Raw genomic sequence first — 13,069 nt, 5'->3', positions numbered from 1 at the left:
GCAAAAGCAAAAGCAAATAGAGAATGTGGGAGATGCTAGCTGGTTCGGCTTTCAAGAGTCGTCATGCCACTCTCGATTCAATGCATCTTGGTAGCTAGGCAAATTCAGAGCCTGGGATTCTGCTTCGTCGTCGTTGGTCGGTGAGAGGGGCTCTCTTGAAGCTGGGAATTCTAGAGAAGCATCACTACCCCTGCGACTGCTGCCTGGACTTGAGTACTTGGGCGGAAGCACCCCATGTTCGTCAGGGATTCCCGGTGGCGGCGCAGCGGTACCTGATATACCCCCATCGGCTGCGAAGCGACTAGAGCCCTCCCCTGCATCTTCGTGGGAGGGGATGTGGGCCAGCTGAGCAAGGGATATGTCAGTCGGAGAACGAATCGGGCCTGGGCTAACTGCCGGGGGGAACCCCACACTCGAGCTTCGTGCCGTATGGCTTTGATAAACCCGCTGAGAGATTTGGGCCGCACTTTCGCGTCCGGATTCAAGCAGGATGCTGCCTTGCTCGCTTCCATAAGGCGGCGGTGGAGCCAGGCTGCCTGTCATTGGGGCCAACCCCCACTTCTTGACATTGCCTTCAATGAAAACAAACCCCATTTGGCCAAAGTTGACATGAACGGTGCATGGGCCATTAGCTCCGATGGTGGGGAAGAGGTTTTGAGAGCGGTAGTTATGTACCACATCTTCGAGCTTCTTTCCATTACGTGTGAAGAAAATTGTACCGGATCGGGGGCGGTAGCCAACCCCAACCACATCGCCTTGGAGGAGGGGAGGTCCATAAGGAGTTGGTGTAAATGGTTGGTTGTGGCGGCGGTGACCTGTGGACTGGTAAGCGACAGAGGTTTTGTGGAAGCCTGGAGACAAATTAGCAAAGTTGTGCGGAGTAGTCAACTAGAGGAGCAGATATTACCCGGCATCCGGAAAAGAGGGTAAGGCTTGGTAGTCAGGCCAATCCCAATGGTCGTAGAATCAGGTTTGTCGTAGATCTTAGCCTCCCAATAGTAGACCTCGTTTTGTTTAGGAAGAGGCAGATTGGTCTGGACACTGCACTCAGCATCAAAGAACTCAATCTCGGTGCGCCCTTCCACGAAGCAATTCGCAATCTCGAGCTCTGGTTGGAATTCCCATGCTGAGACGCCCTTCTCCTGGATGGCGAGGAACTGTGACAGAGAGATATCCGTTTGCATCGATTCTGGGGGGTTTCCTTGTACAAAAGCTGTTCATGAGAAGTAAGCGATCCGGAACATTGGATTCAATTCGTCGGAATTGGCGGCTCACCTTTTGCTCGCAAATATTCCGACCGGCTCAATTCATCCATGGTCTCCAAAGCCGCCTCTTCCTCCCGTGCGAAAGCCTGTTCATCATCGAACTCACCCGGTCGACCAATGCGATCGAGCATAATCCGGCCACGATTGGTATATTTGAAGAAAAAAAAGATTGCCAAGATCGTCAAAGCGACCGCAGCAGAGCCGAAGGCAGAGAACAGCCCGATCAGGACGCCTTTCGTTGTCGATCCGGTTGACCCGGAGGAGTCGCCACCAGCTTTAAGGACGCGGCCACGCGCATAATCGCTCGAGATACTGGAGAGAACATTTTGCAAGTGGATTTCAATTTGATTCTGCGACGGGGATGACGGGGTTTGCTGGGGGAATCGATGGCTTGAGTGAGACCGAGCGGTGACGTCGTTGGGCTGGCGAGCACTCTTCGGAGTGTCGAGGGCAGGTCAGCGAGCGCACCGGGGTCCGATGGCTCAAGACCCTGCATGGTTCATCAAACTAAGCGACTGATGCACAGAAACTGAGGCAGAAAAGAAACACACAAGCGTCAAGCGTCGGTGTTTTGGGGTGGGAAATGGAGAGAGAGAAAGCGATTAAGGGAAGTGGGCGCAGGGCGGATCTCGGGGTTTATCTAAGACGTTTCCGGCCAACCTTGGAACAAATGAACTATGACCCCCCAAGGACCAGCCTGTCGCAGGTTTTTCTGCTGCAGGCACTAAAGTTATTTATGTGATCACGTACCCCAGGAGGAGCGCTTCCAGTTTCCCCCAGTTCCAAGGGAGTTTCTTTTCCCTTTGCCCCTCTGCCCGGGTTTCGCCTTCTTAGTACCTGTCATCTGCAAATGGCGGTATCGGTTGCACAGGCGGGCCCATCCCTACTACAGACAAGTCTCCTTCTCTCCTTCCCCTCTCTGGTAAAGGCTCCTTGATCTCTCTGGATACTCTCCGCACAGACACATCATGTGGGTTACTGCTGGGGCTCGCGCCCTTGAGTCTCAACTCCCTCAGCCCGACGTCACCGTCAACTCGGTGGACTCTCTATGGATCAACCTCGCGCTTCCAGCTCACTCCTGCGATAAGTATCCAGGTAAGTACACTCTCCCCAGGGTTTCCCAATGACTCTGCAAGGCTCCGGTATGCCGTGCGCGGATTCCCTGAGCGCCCTTGGATTCTTTGCCACCTTCCGAGGGTGATTCGTGCCGAGCTGACCCGGATTCCTTGTAGCCAAACAACATGCGCGTAATGTCGCTCGAAAGCTCGGTGCTACTCATGGGTTGATATTCATTGCTGGCCAGCCCACAGCAAACTGGCGCGATTCCGACCAGGAGAAACCTTTTCGCCAGCGCCGATACTTTTACTATCTGAGCGGCGTGAATGAGCCGGACTGCTCGCTGACTTACGATGTCGCGCTGGATCAGCTGACGCTGTACATCCCCGATTTCGATCTCCATCGCGCCATCTGGATGGGTCCCACCCTTTCTCGGGAGGATGCACAAAACCAGTATGATGTTGATCGTGTGCTTTATCACTCCTCGCTTTTGCCCAATCTAGAGGCCTGGTTAGGGGACGAGTCAAGAATAGTGTGTTGTACCTGGTACATGCATCTGAGATTCCCGCTGGCTTACCTACCGAACTTCCTCTGGACAGTGCCCAGCTGTTGCCCGCTATTAATGCTGCCCGAGCGATTAAGGATGACTACGAAATCCGCATGATTCGGCATGCAAATGAAATTTCTGGCCTCGCACATCGTAAGGTCTTAGAAGGGATCCGCAAAATGGCCAATGAGTCTGAAATTGAAGGGCTCTTCCTCAATGTCTGCACCTCCAACGGCGCGAGAAACCAAGCTTACCAAATAATTGCTGCCTCTGGGCCCAACGCCGCAGTTCTACATTACAGTCGGAACGATGATTCTCTCCTAGGGAAACCTTTGGTCTGTTTAGATGCTGGTGCTGAATGGCATTGCTATGCTAGCGATGTGACTCGTACGTTCCCACCTTCGGGCTATTGGCCCAGCAACGAAGCAGTAGATATTTACGAGATCGTCGAGCGCATGCAAGAAGAATGCATCAAAAGGATCCGACGTGGTACTCGCTTCCGCGCTGTCCACGAACTTGCTAATGACATTGCCATCGAGGGTCTCATGAGCCTCGGTGTTCTGAGAGGCGGCTCCCACCACGAGATCAATCGTTCGGGGGCGTCCAAGGTCTTCTTTCCACATGGACTAGGCCATCACGTCGGTCTGGAGGTACACGATGTCTCCGGGTCGCCCATTATGGCCTACGACGCTGGACGTGTTCCTCTTCCTAATAGCGAAGCTTTAACCGCCAGGAGAAGCTTTGTACCTCTACCTGAATCCGACTCTCTTCTTGAAGAAGGTATGGTCGTCACTGTGGAGCCAGGTCTCTACTTCTCACCACTTGCTCTGGCCAATGCTCGCAAACAACCCTACGCCAAGTACATCGATTTCGAGGCCGCTGAAAGATATGTCCCGATCGGTGGAGTACGTATCGAAGACGACATTCTTGTCACTGCTAATGGGAATGAGAACCTGACTACCGCACCCAAAGGAGACGAGGCCCTTGCCATTATTCGTGGTCACGCCTGAAGAGGTTTCCACATGCACCCCTCTTCCTCCCAACATTGTACATACAAATCCGTGCCAGGTACCAAGACTTCCGCCTATCTCAATTTTATCTTTCACCCCCGGTATTTTGCTTAACCTTCACATAATATCTGATCTTTTGAAGCACTGGACTCTAAAGATGAATTGGTACACTTGAAGCCGCTCCACAGTCCAGCTGGTGGGCACTAGTCCCTGATGGCCCGGGGTATTGCTAACCCCCCCTCGGGTTCCCATTTTAGGCGCCCAAAGCAACTCGAAACGGCCCCCAAATGATATAAATAGCTTTAATTTTTTTTACACCGGCAGGTGCCGAGGGTAGTCACCTCTATTCTAAGAATGGAAAAGCTTAGCGAATACCTCAGTGGCCTCATGAACCCAGCCTCAGAAAATAAGAATATCACTAACGGAAGATGGGGGATTCCGCTGGGTGACGCGCCTTCGACTGAGCCGCTGCAACCAACAACTTTCCAAAGACTCCTCAGTCACCAGTCGAACTTCCATGATTCCCTTCAAGATTTTGGAGAAAGAAAAGAAAAAAGCAGCAGAGTTGTTCAAAAAAAATCCAAAGTGACCCATGAACCTGAAAGATGTAGTCACCAGGACTAGCCGCCCACTACCGGTTTGCATTCTACTCCGTTAGCTAATTCCCTAAACAAAGTACTTTTACGCGATGTTAAGATACCTGAAACCACTCCCTAGCGGGATAATGGAACGACCTTCACAGGGGTGGAGGGAAAGAAGAAATGCTTAACCCACTGAGTCTCTACAAGTTCAGGTGGCGCAGGTGCTAAGGCTTCTCAAATTAGGCACTCCGCCGCGCAGGACGCCTCGATGATGCTTGGGAAAAGATTCATAGTATTGGCCAGCCTGTCCATGTCTAAGACAAGGACCATGTTGACCGCTATGAGCAGAGCGCCTGATCGCACAACTTTAGTTCAATAGACCAGGTGGATCTTTCCCAATATTTGAACCTCAAGTATAAATAAAGGTATCTGCCCCGGTTTATCCTGACAGAATCATCAGCAAGACCGCGATCAAATCACCAGTGTTTCACCTAAATACCCTTCAAAAATCTCGAAAATGAAGACTGCCGAGTTCATCCCCCTTCTCTTGGTTGCTGGCAGCGCTGTGGCCGCACCGAGCAGCAAGGTATCTGAGGCTGTCACCATCAGTGGGCTCTCCGCCGATCAAACCAACACAACTGGATGGATTGAATTTATCCTCGATGATCCCAACTATCAGGATGTGACGGGCGCGAACATTCAGTGGTAGGTACTAGCATTTAAATCCACTATTGTGATCCAAGGCAGTGCCTAATTCTTCGCAGGAGCATCCCTGGGCAACCTCTTGCTGACTCGCGCACTGAGGATGGCAATTACTATGTGGAGTTCCCAGGAGGCGTGAATGATATCGGCGTCTTCGACCTGGTGATCACACGAGTCAAGGGCCCAGAGCAGATTTCCTATACCCTGAACGATAACAAGAATGGCGGCGCCCCGGGGAGCAAATGGGAATGCATCACTTCGGTTGGATCTGTGACTACTGAGAAGTGCTACTACCACGGCAACATTACTGTGGTCCCTTCTACCAGTTTTTAAGGGTAATCTTGTCTACAACATGATATTTTGAACTTTAAAATACTCCTAGTATGAAAAAATAGACTCTTGTTTGGCAAACTTGATATATGTAGTAGGAGGCTAGTGTATATGAAATCGTTGGTCTTTCTCTTCGTCCCTTCTGGCTTCAAATTGTTCCAGCTTGTCAGCTTAATTACCCCGTAGCTCCTAGGCGACTCATGTAAAACGCGAGAGTAGTCTAGCTCAGCAAAACATATCCAGCTAGCTGTATTGCATCTGAGTGCGATTGAATCGGTTCGGTCGTTGCTTGCCGTCAATATCCTGGTATTACTGTGAGCTCCTGAGGCTCCTGCAGTTATTTTCAATCGAGAGGACGACTCGCGTTGCGGGCGTAATCAAGATCTCGACGATAACCAGCGCAGTCAACGCGACTCGAATTACGACGTCCATTTCGCTTGACCATGGAGACATCGACTGTTGAAGATTGTAGGTCAACATCATTCACTCTATTCATCCAAGGCCCATCTACGGTGTAACTTAGTGCTGTAATACGAAATTCCGATCTCGGATCCTCATCCAGCTAAAACAATCGTTTGTGAGCGTGTGGGATGGAAAATTCTGCAAAAGGGCATAATGGGGTCGCATTGCATGAGTACCTGCAGACTGCCAAATAGGACATGGCTTCCTTGACCTATCAGTTTTGAAGGGCTGAGAATAGCGCTTCCTTCCGCCAGGGAGGATTAGCGCCCCGCTGGGAGTAACCCCTTACTTACTTACTTTCTTCTTTCTTCAGAGTTCCATGATCTTCGTCTGTCAGAACCTGTTGTTAGATCTTCCCATTCCTGTTTTGCAGTTTCTTGAGACAGGATTTCCATTCCTCATCAGGTTCAGGGCAGGACTGGCGCCATTGATAGGTCAGAGGGAGCATTAATGCAGATTAGAGTGAGATCGATCAGCACTTTCGCTCCGCTCTGGTTTTGCTGTGTTTGAAAACGCGTAATAGCTTTAATAGTTCGTCTGTCTAGTAGATATCGAAGAATGCTCTGGGTAATTAAGCAAGAAAGCTCGCCATCCGGATTTCCAGATCAAGAGAGTTTATCCGAACCGCCTTTGAAAACGATGGAATCGAAAACTTTACTTGCTTCAGGCTCAAATGTTAGCCCCATCGAATTGTACCTGTAGCTTCAGCCGACCTTCAAGTCTCGGAAGCTTGTACATAGTAGACGTTAGTATTTCGATTGGATGTCAGCCTATGCTAGCCGTGGACTAGTTACTATCTTACCTAACCAATACATATAGTTAGTTAGTTAAACTAGTTAACTAATAGTGTACTAGTAATGGCTGCTAATAACGTGCATGGATATATGGCCGGGAAGCCGGAAGCTCTTACGACACAATACCACTCAAAATCTTGGGTTTCATGGACCTGAGATTACCACGAGTTGGTATATTTACCAGTATCCCTGTAGCATACTCGAGACTGTCATTCGAAAGCCTTTGCATCTATGGATTTGACAAGGGCCCCGCAATATGAAACAGCTTGCAGATCGATTGGCATTTGTTTCGCAAGGTCGTCGGCCCATCAATAGTTTGCTGCCCCAATGCTCTTGTAGACACCGAAGTACTAGTCTAATTGAAACATATCTGGAATAAGAAAGCAGGTATTGCAAACGTGGCTAGGGCATGAGGCATTTTAACCTTGGAGTAGATTCTGCAGAGGTCAGTGGATAGTCCTCGTACAAGATCACCAAGTTCCTACACAGCAAACGCAGAACCTGACGCTCATTGGCGAGTACTTCATGTCGCCAGTCCAGGCCCTAGCCCTGATTCTAACTATGTGATCTAGCCCATTCCCGCGGGTGGAGGGGCAGAGTTGTACAACCTCGGGACTACGCCCTATGTAAGGCAAAGAGGCAAATATTCTGTGGAGAGATTTATGACGTATGGGTGGAACGCGAGTCTGTAGTGCCGAGCCGACAGGGACTTGAACCTGGACTTCGATGGACCCTGGACCAACAGGCTACGTGCCTACGTTCTAAGAACCGCACGATGCAGATGGTGCGTAAGCTGATTTTGATCTTGGCTCCTGTCCCACTCGTTGGTTGTTGCCCGGGTGCATTCAATGAAAATTGGTTCCGAAGGCCGCGATTGCCTGGATGCAATTTCTGCGAGACAGAAGGTGTATCAGGGGTCTTTGATCGACGACCAATTTGCCGGGACAAGGCAATTTCCCTCTAATTTGGCGGCCCTCGCCGTGGGCCTTGGGAGAATTCTAGACTGCTGAGGACCGAGCCGCACTGGGCAATGTGGGGTTTGTGCGTACGAAGTTGGAAGGGGCAATTCCTCCTGAGAGGTGTTAGTAAGGGGCAGACCAAACAGGAGTCGCTTTTCCGACTGGTTATGGACAAGGTGTCAAGCCTCGCGAGGGTTCTGCAAGGAGGGAAGATGAAAAGTCCGCAGACTCTTGGCCCAACGGGTCAACGGGTCCACGTGTACCAGGCCTGAGGCCGCAAGTTCTCGTGGTTTACGGGATGCCACGTAAAGAATGTTCTAAGGCAGGCCCCAAAAGGGGGGTCGCAATAGTCTAATTTGGAATTGAAAGACTGCAAGGATTGTGCGTAGAAAGAGATTTCATCTTGATCCGGAGGCTGACGACTTCTCCGTGGCCCCATCAAAGGCAACCGACCTAAACCCGGTTTAGCCCCATTGAGGGCCCTGTCAACCCTGCCGGATCTCCCTCCTTTGATCGGACCGCACGGCAGCGGGTCTTTGTCTCGATTTCGTCATGTTTCATTCCTGGAACCAAAGCAGGCATCCGGTTGACTTTTGGCGATGGTCTCATTTAGTACCTCATAGAGAAAACTGATCTCGGTTACCAATAGCAGAAGAGCGAAATGAATCAGAAATCAGATCATGCGAGACCGGGATGACGCATCGGATCACGCCTTGTGAGAAACGCTAACAAAAAAAGGGCTGGCGCCATTTTAGTTAGGAGCGAGGTGATCTGCCGGGGAACCTTGGGAAAAGTGGGTGTAAATGTGGGTCCGGCATGTTTTTTTCCTTTGCTTTTTCTGGTAAGACTCTGGCGTGACTCACATAGTACGTGCTTTTTGAGCTTTAGGTTATAAAATGATCCCACCCCTGCAGCAGATCCTTCTCCGATGCCTCATCTCATCTCCTTCTGAAGGGGTGATGGTCATTCCTCTCTAAAAGAAAAAAAATACCGTTCAAGGTTGTTGATTCCTGCGCTTGATATCCTGGCCAGAGAGGTTTAATCCCCCTTCAGCTGAATCCCGAGAAATGGGCCAGAGGCATAACCGACGCCGTACTCGTCCACGTTCATCTCAGCACCATTTTCTGCCGGCCGTCAATCAACCTTCCAGGTCGCCGCTGTTGATTTCATCTTCTATCTGGGGTCCCAAAACCAGCCAAGTCGACCTCTCAAGTTCCATCGGCAACACTCCTGGATGCACTCAATCACGAGCTTCCGGCCCAGTATCCGCCCCCATCTGGCATTATAGATATACAGCATGGGAGATCCGTGAATCAACACAGAGAACCGATGGATCTCAAACGGAGCAGTGTCGTCTCTTCGGCGGCGAGCCAGGCGACGATGACAGCCTTTGTTACCGCATGCTAGAGTTTTTCGGTGGCCTTGACTACATCGACCCGTGAGTACCCAGCAATTGGCCCGATCGCGAATATCCGAATACCTCTTCTGACTCAACCTCCCAGGGCTCGACACAGCACCCTCGGTGATTGATACCAGAAGGAGTCCCCTCATTTGCTCCGCCGGAATTAGCCCCAAAATAAAAAAAAAATAAAAACTGACAACCCCGGTTTCCGATTACGATGAGTTTATGATTGCTTTCAAACTTCCAAAATTGCCCGCCGATCGGGGCAGTGCACATTTCTTTGTTATCCGTGTTGATACACAACCGCTCTACTGGCGCAGTACGCCATAGCCTCCCCATTGAACACCAGTCTACATGGGCCAACCGGGTCCCCGACTTGAAGCAATGAAGGTACTCAGTACTGGATTGGTCCCTACAAAACCCGGCCATGTGGATCCTGGATCGTGATATGGCGCTCCCGAGTGGGGATGAGTCAGAAGAACCTTGTTAGGCTTCCAGCAGGTTGAGTTCGTGTCCAACTTCGCGTTGTTGACGCTTGAGTTCCCTTTTGGAATCCATAACTAGGGGCGTGACTCAACTCCCCTCGCTACGCCTATCCCCGTTCTATGCTGAGGTTGGCGATGGCAGCATCAAAACTGTGGCGGAAAAAAAAGTTCGATCCGATTGTCTTGTACACGGTAGTTCCCTAGTAGACATTAAGTCTCTAGGTGAGAATCAACTGGATAAAGGATGCCTGTACAGATACATCCGTTGTGTGATTATTAGACTAGAATTGTTCCAAGACCTCTAGACTGCAACATTCGAACACATTCAAGTAACGTGACCCCGTAGTAAGAGTCACTTGCGGCATCGGAAAATCCATGCTGTCCTCAATTACACCGCCTATCGAATCGGACTGACCGCCTTCCGAACTTGGGGACGCGCGGGTTAAGGCCAGATATGGAACCTTGTGTTAATACGTCCAGAAACACTTACGCTCCTTTGTTCGCCAGGGCCGTACGCTGGTCGCTGTTTTAAAAGCCCGTTGTGCCTTTTCCCCCGGTCTAATTTTACTGTTACCTTGCGCCTTAAGAGGTCCAGCTTTGAACAGCATCAACTTCCAATTCTGCGGCGGCCACCGCTCGCCCTGAATCCGCCGCACCATGTCTTCAGACTATACTTATGATGAGCAGGTGAGAAAACCCGAATATGCTCTCTCACTTCCATGGAGGCTGCTAACAACAAACCCCGTCCTTTCAGGGCCAATTCTTTCCCTTCTTCATCTTGACCTTGACTGGCTTGGTCACTTTCCCCCTCACATATACCCTCCTCCGACCAAGTAAAGGTGAGTCGTAGGCACTCGGCTGCTTCGTCGCGAATCTGTTTTAAGCTGACGGGTTACCGGGCAGACTTGGAAAATACCGCTCCCCGTATCCAATCGGATTTCAAACCACAACATGCCGACTTGGTCAACGCGCAAAAGCGCAAGCGTCTCCGTAAGGAGCGCCGCATTAAGCGCATCATTACGGTCGTCGTGGGATATGCGGTGATGGCATGGATGATCTACCTTATCCTGATCACTGCCAGAACTACCACAAAGGCTTATGACCCATACGACATTCTGGGCGTCTCAAGGGTGTGTCCCACTGCACTGATCCGAGGTTCTCCCGGTGATGATATGCCTGGGAAGCATGCTGACTGGTTTACCAATATAGAGCGCCGACGAAAAAGCTATTTCGCGACACTACAAGCGTCTGTCCCTCGTTTACCACCCCGACAAAATTCGTCCCGACCCCGCGAAGAACGAGACCATCGAGGACCTCAACGAGCGCTTTGTTGAGCTAACCAAGGCTTACAAAGCTCTGACTGGTAATTATTGCGACATCCGAGTGGCTGGATTCAACTGGATGAGAGAAAACTAATGTGTGCACAGATGAGGAAATTCGAAATAACTACTTGCAATATGGACACCCGGACGGAAAGCAAAGCTTCAGCATCGGCATTGCGCTACCCAAGCTGATTGTCATGGAGGGCAATGGCAAGTACGTCTTGTTGGTCTACGGAGCTCTGCTGGGCGTTCTTCTGCCGTACATTGTTGGAAAATGGTGGTACGGTTCGCAGCGCTATACCAAGGAGCGCGTGCTGGTTGCCAGTGCTGGAAATATCTTCCAGGAATACAAGGAGGACATCACCGACCAAGGCATCATCAGCGCCCTTTCTTCTGGTGAGGAATTCAAGGATATGCTCAAGGGCTCTCGGAGTGAAGCCGGACTTGCCAAGGTAGAGAAGAAAGTGATGGCAGAGGACATCTCTTTCCTTTCTGACGCCGATCGGGAGACTTTGAAGAAATTAGACAACGCGACCCGTCGCAAGGCCCTCGCACTTCTTTGGGCCTACCTTGGCCGCATCGATCTGGATGATGCATCTCTGAACGCAGAGAAGTATGAAGCCGCTGCTATCGCGTTGGGTCTGAATGAAGCATACACTGCCATCGCCTTGTCTTTCGGCAACCTGCGGCCAATCCTTGGCGCTTTCCTAACCTCCCAGAGCCTAATTCAGGCTGTTCCCACCAAATCCTCCCCTCTCTTGCAACTGCCTAACTTCACTGATGCCATTGTTAAATCGGTTGAAGGACAAGACAGCAAGGACCACTACTCAGTTCAAAAGTTCATGAGCCTCCCTGATGCCGAGCGCCGTCGCCGTGCTGTTGGTCCCGGTCTTTTGACTGACAAGCAATACACACAAGCCATCGGCGTTGCCCAGCAATTGCCAGCCCTGGAACTTTCTAAGGTGTTCTTCAAGGTTATGGGTGAGAAGGTTATTACTCCTAGCAGTCTCGTGCAGCTTGTCGTCAAGGCTCGGTTCATCCCTCCTGGTACCACCAATGTCCCGACGGTGAATGAACTGGACCTCGAAGATATCGACCCTGACGACGACGACCTCGATGCCCTGATGGGTCGCAAGGCTGCTAAGAACCGCGCCGTCAAGGGTGTCGACGGTAAGAGCGTCGAGGCCAAGCTCGAGAAGGTTCAGCCTCCTCTCGCACATGCACCATTCCTCGCCCGTGACCACTCTCCCCGCTGGCACGTCTTCCTCGCCGACGCCAAGCAGGGCAAGATGGCCGTACCTCCCTTCACATTCACCACTTTCGACAAGCCGATCTTTGACGAAGCCGGCAAGCCCACGTTCAATGTGCAAACCCTCAAGATGCAGTTCCAGGCTCCTCCGCAAGTCGGTGACTTCACCTTCGTCATGCATATGCTCTGTGACAGCTACCTGGGTCTAGACTCCAAGCAGGAGATTACTTTGCACATTGAGGACCCGGCCAAGGCGGCCGCATTGGAAGAGGAGGACGACATCAGTGAACCGGACGAGGGTAAGTCTCCACCGACCCCAGTAACCCGCTCTTTAGTATCCAGAAACACTGACCGTTGTTTCCCAGACTCGATCGCTGGCCAGATGCAGGCCCTCAAGACCGGACAATCCCCGAAGAAGAAGGCCCGGAAGCCATCCGATTCCTCCAGCGAAGAGGAGAGTGACACCGATGGCGACGCAGGCGATACCAGCGACACCAACACAGAAACCGATGTTGAGGATTAATCTACCCCAGACAAGCACTGATTGACGGATTGTACTCATGACTGGTGTAACATGGATCTGATCGATTACGCTGGGCCAGCCGCGTCAGGATTTTCCCCTTCTCGAATTCCATATGCATTCCTTTCTCCCCACCTGTCTTATCCTATCGGGTAGCCTCGGGGAGGGCACCCCATGTTAACCTCATATTCCCTTCCTCTTCTCGCCCATTTCCCCCTCGAACATGCTTGTTTGCATCCTAATCGTTAAGCTTGGACCGCTGGGCTCCCTCCCGTCTTAGTCCATCTATGTACTCATCTGTCCAACCGCACCAGAACTCGGGAATACAAACAAAAAAGTGGTCAAAAATGAAAAAAAAAAAAATAAAAATAGAAGAAACTCAGAA

At 51.0% G+C, this 13,069-nt stretch overlaps 5 protein-coding genes across 5 annotated transcripts; 4 read left to right on the top strand and 1 right to left on the bottom strand.

Moving 5' to 3' along the window:
- Window positions 1-51: 51 nt before the first annotated feature.
- Window positions 52-1,761, bottom strand: N7468_007493 (SSH4 family protein; the record flags this gene model as incomplete). The annotated part of the gene is made up of 4 exons (XM_058476789.1): window positions 52-851; window positions 908-1,213; window positions 1,276-1,497; window positions 1,521-1,761. 4 exons carry the CDS (start codon window positions 1,759-1,761, stop codon window positions 52-54), a joined length of 1,569 nt encoding a protein of 522 aa, XP_058329679.1.
- Window positions 1,762-2,233: 472 nt separating this feature from the next.
- Window positions 2,234-3,878, top strand: N7468_007492 (aminopeptidase P family protein; the record flags this gene model as incomplete). Its single annotated transcript, XM_058476788.1, has 3 exons — window positions 2,234-2,360; window positions 2,498-2,788; window positions 2,827-3,878. 3 exons carry the CDS (start codon window positions 2,234-2,236, stop codon window positions 3,876-3,878), a joined length of 1,470 nt encoding a protein of 489 aa, XP_058329678.1.
- Window positions 3,879-4,976: 1,098 nt separating this feature from the next.
- Window positions 4,977-5,494, top strand: N7468_007491 (uncharacterized protein; the record flags this gene model as incomplete). The annotated part of the gene is made up of 2 exons (XM_058476787.1): window positions 4,977-5,164; window positions 5,224-5,494. The coding sequence occupies 2 exons, from the start codon at window positions 4,977-4,979 to the stop codon at window positions 5,492-5,494; spliced, it is 459 nt and encodes a 152-aa protein (XP_058329677.1).
- A 3,279-nt stretch (window positions 5,495-8,773) lies between these two features.
- Window positions 8,774-9,236, top strand: N7468_007490 (uncharacterized protein; the record flags this gene model as incomplete). The annotated part of the gene is made up of 2 exons (XM_058476786.1): window positions 8,774-9,144; window positions 9,209-9,236. 2 exons carry the CDS (start codon window positions 8,774-8,776, stop codon window positions 9,234-9,236), a joined length of 399 nt encoding a protein of 132 aa, XP_058329676.1.
- A 1,014-nt stretch (window positions 9,237-10,250) lies between these two features.
- Window positions 10,251-12,687, top strand: N7468_007489 (J domain-containing protein; the record flags this gene model as incomplete). Its single annotated transcript, XM_058476785.1, has 6 exons — window positions 10,251-10,280; window positions 10,348-10,432; window positions 10,497-10,723; window positions 10,803-10,956; window positions 11,021-12,463; window positions 12,530-12,687. The coding sequence occupies 6 exons, from the start codon at window positions 10,251-10,253 to the stop codon at window positions 12,685-12,687; spliced, it is 2,097 nt and encodes a 698-aa protein (XP_058329675.1).
- Window positions 12,688-13,069: the final 382 nt, after the last annotated feature.

This window comes from Penicillium chermesinum (genome assembly GCF_028974085.1).
Source record: "Penicillium chermesinum strain IBT 19713 chromosome Unknown utg000005l:1.0-4115287.0:1.0-4118363.0, whole genome shotgun sequence".
Classification (NCBI taxonomy): domain Eukaryota; kingdom Fungi; phylum Ascomycota; class Eurotiomycetes; order Eurotiales; family Aspergillaceae; genus Penicillium; species Penicillium chermesinum.
Note: the sequence above shows the minus strand (reverse complement) of the source record. Positions and strands in the feature narration are given on the sequence as shown.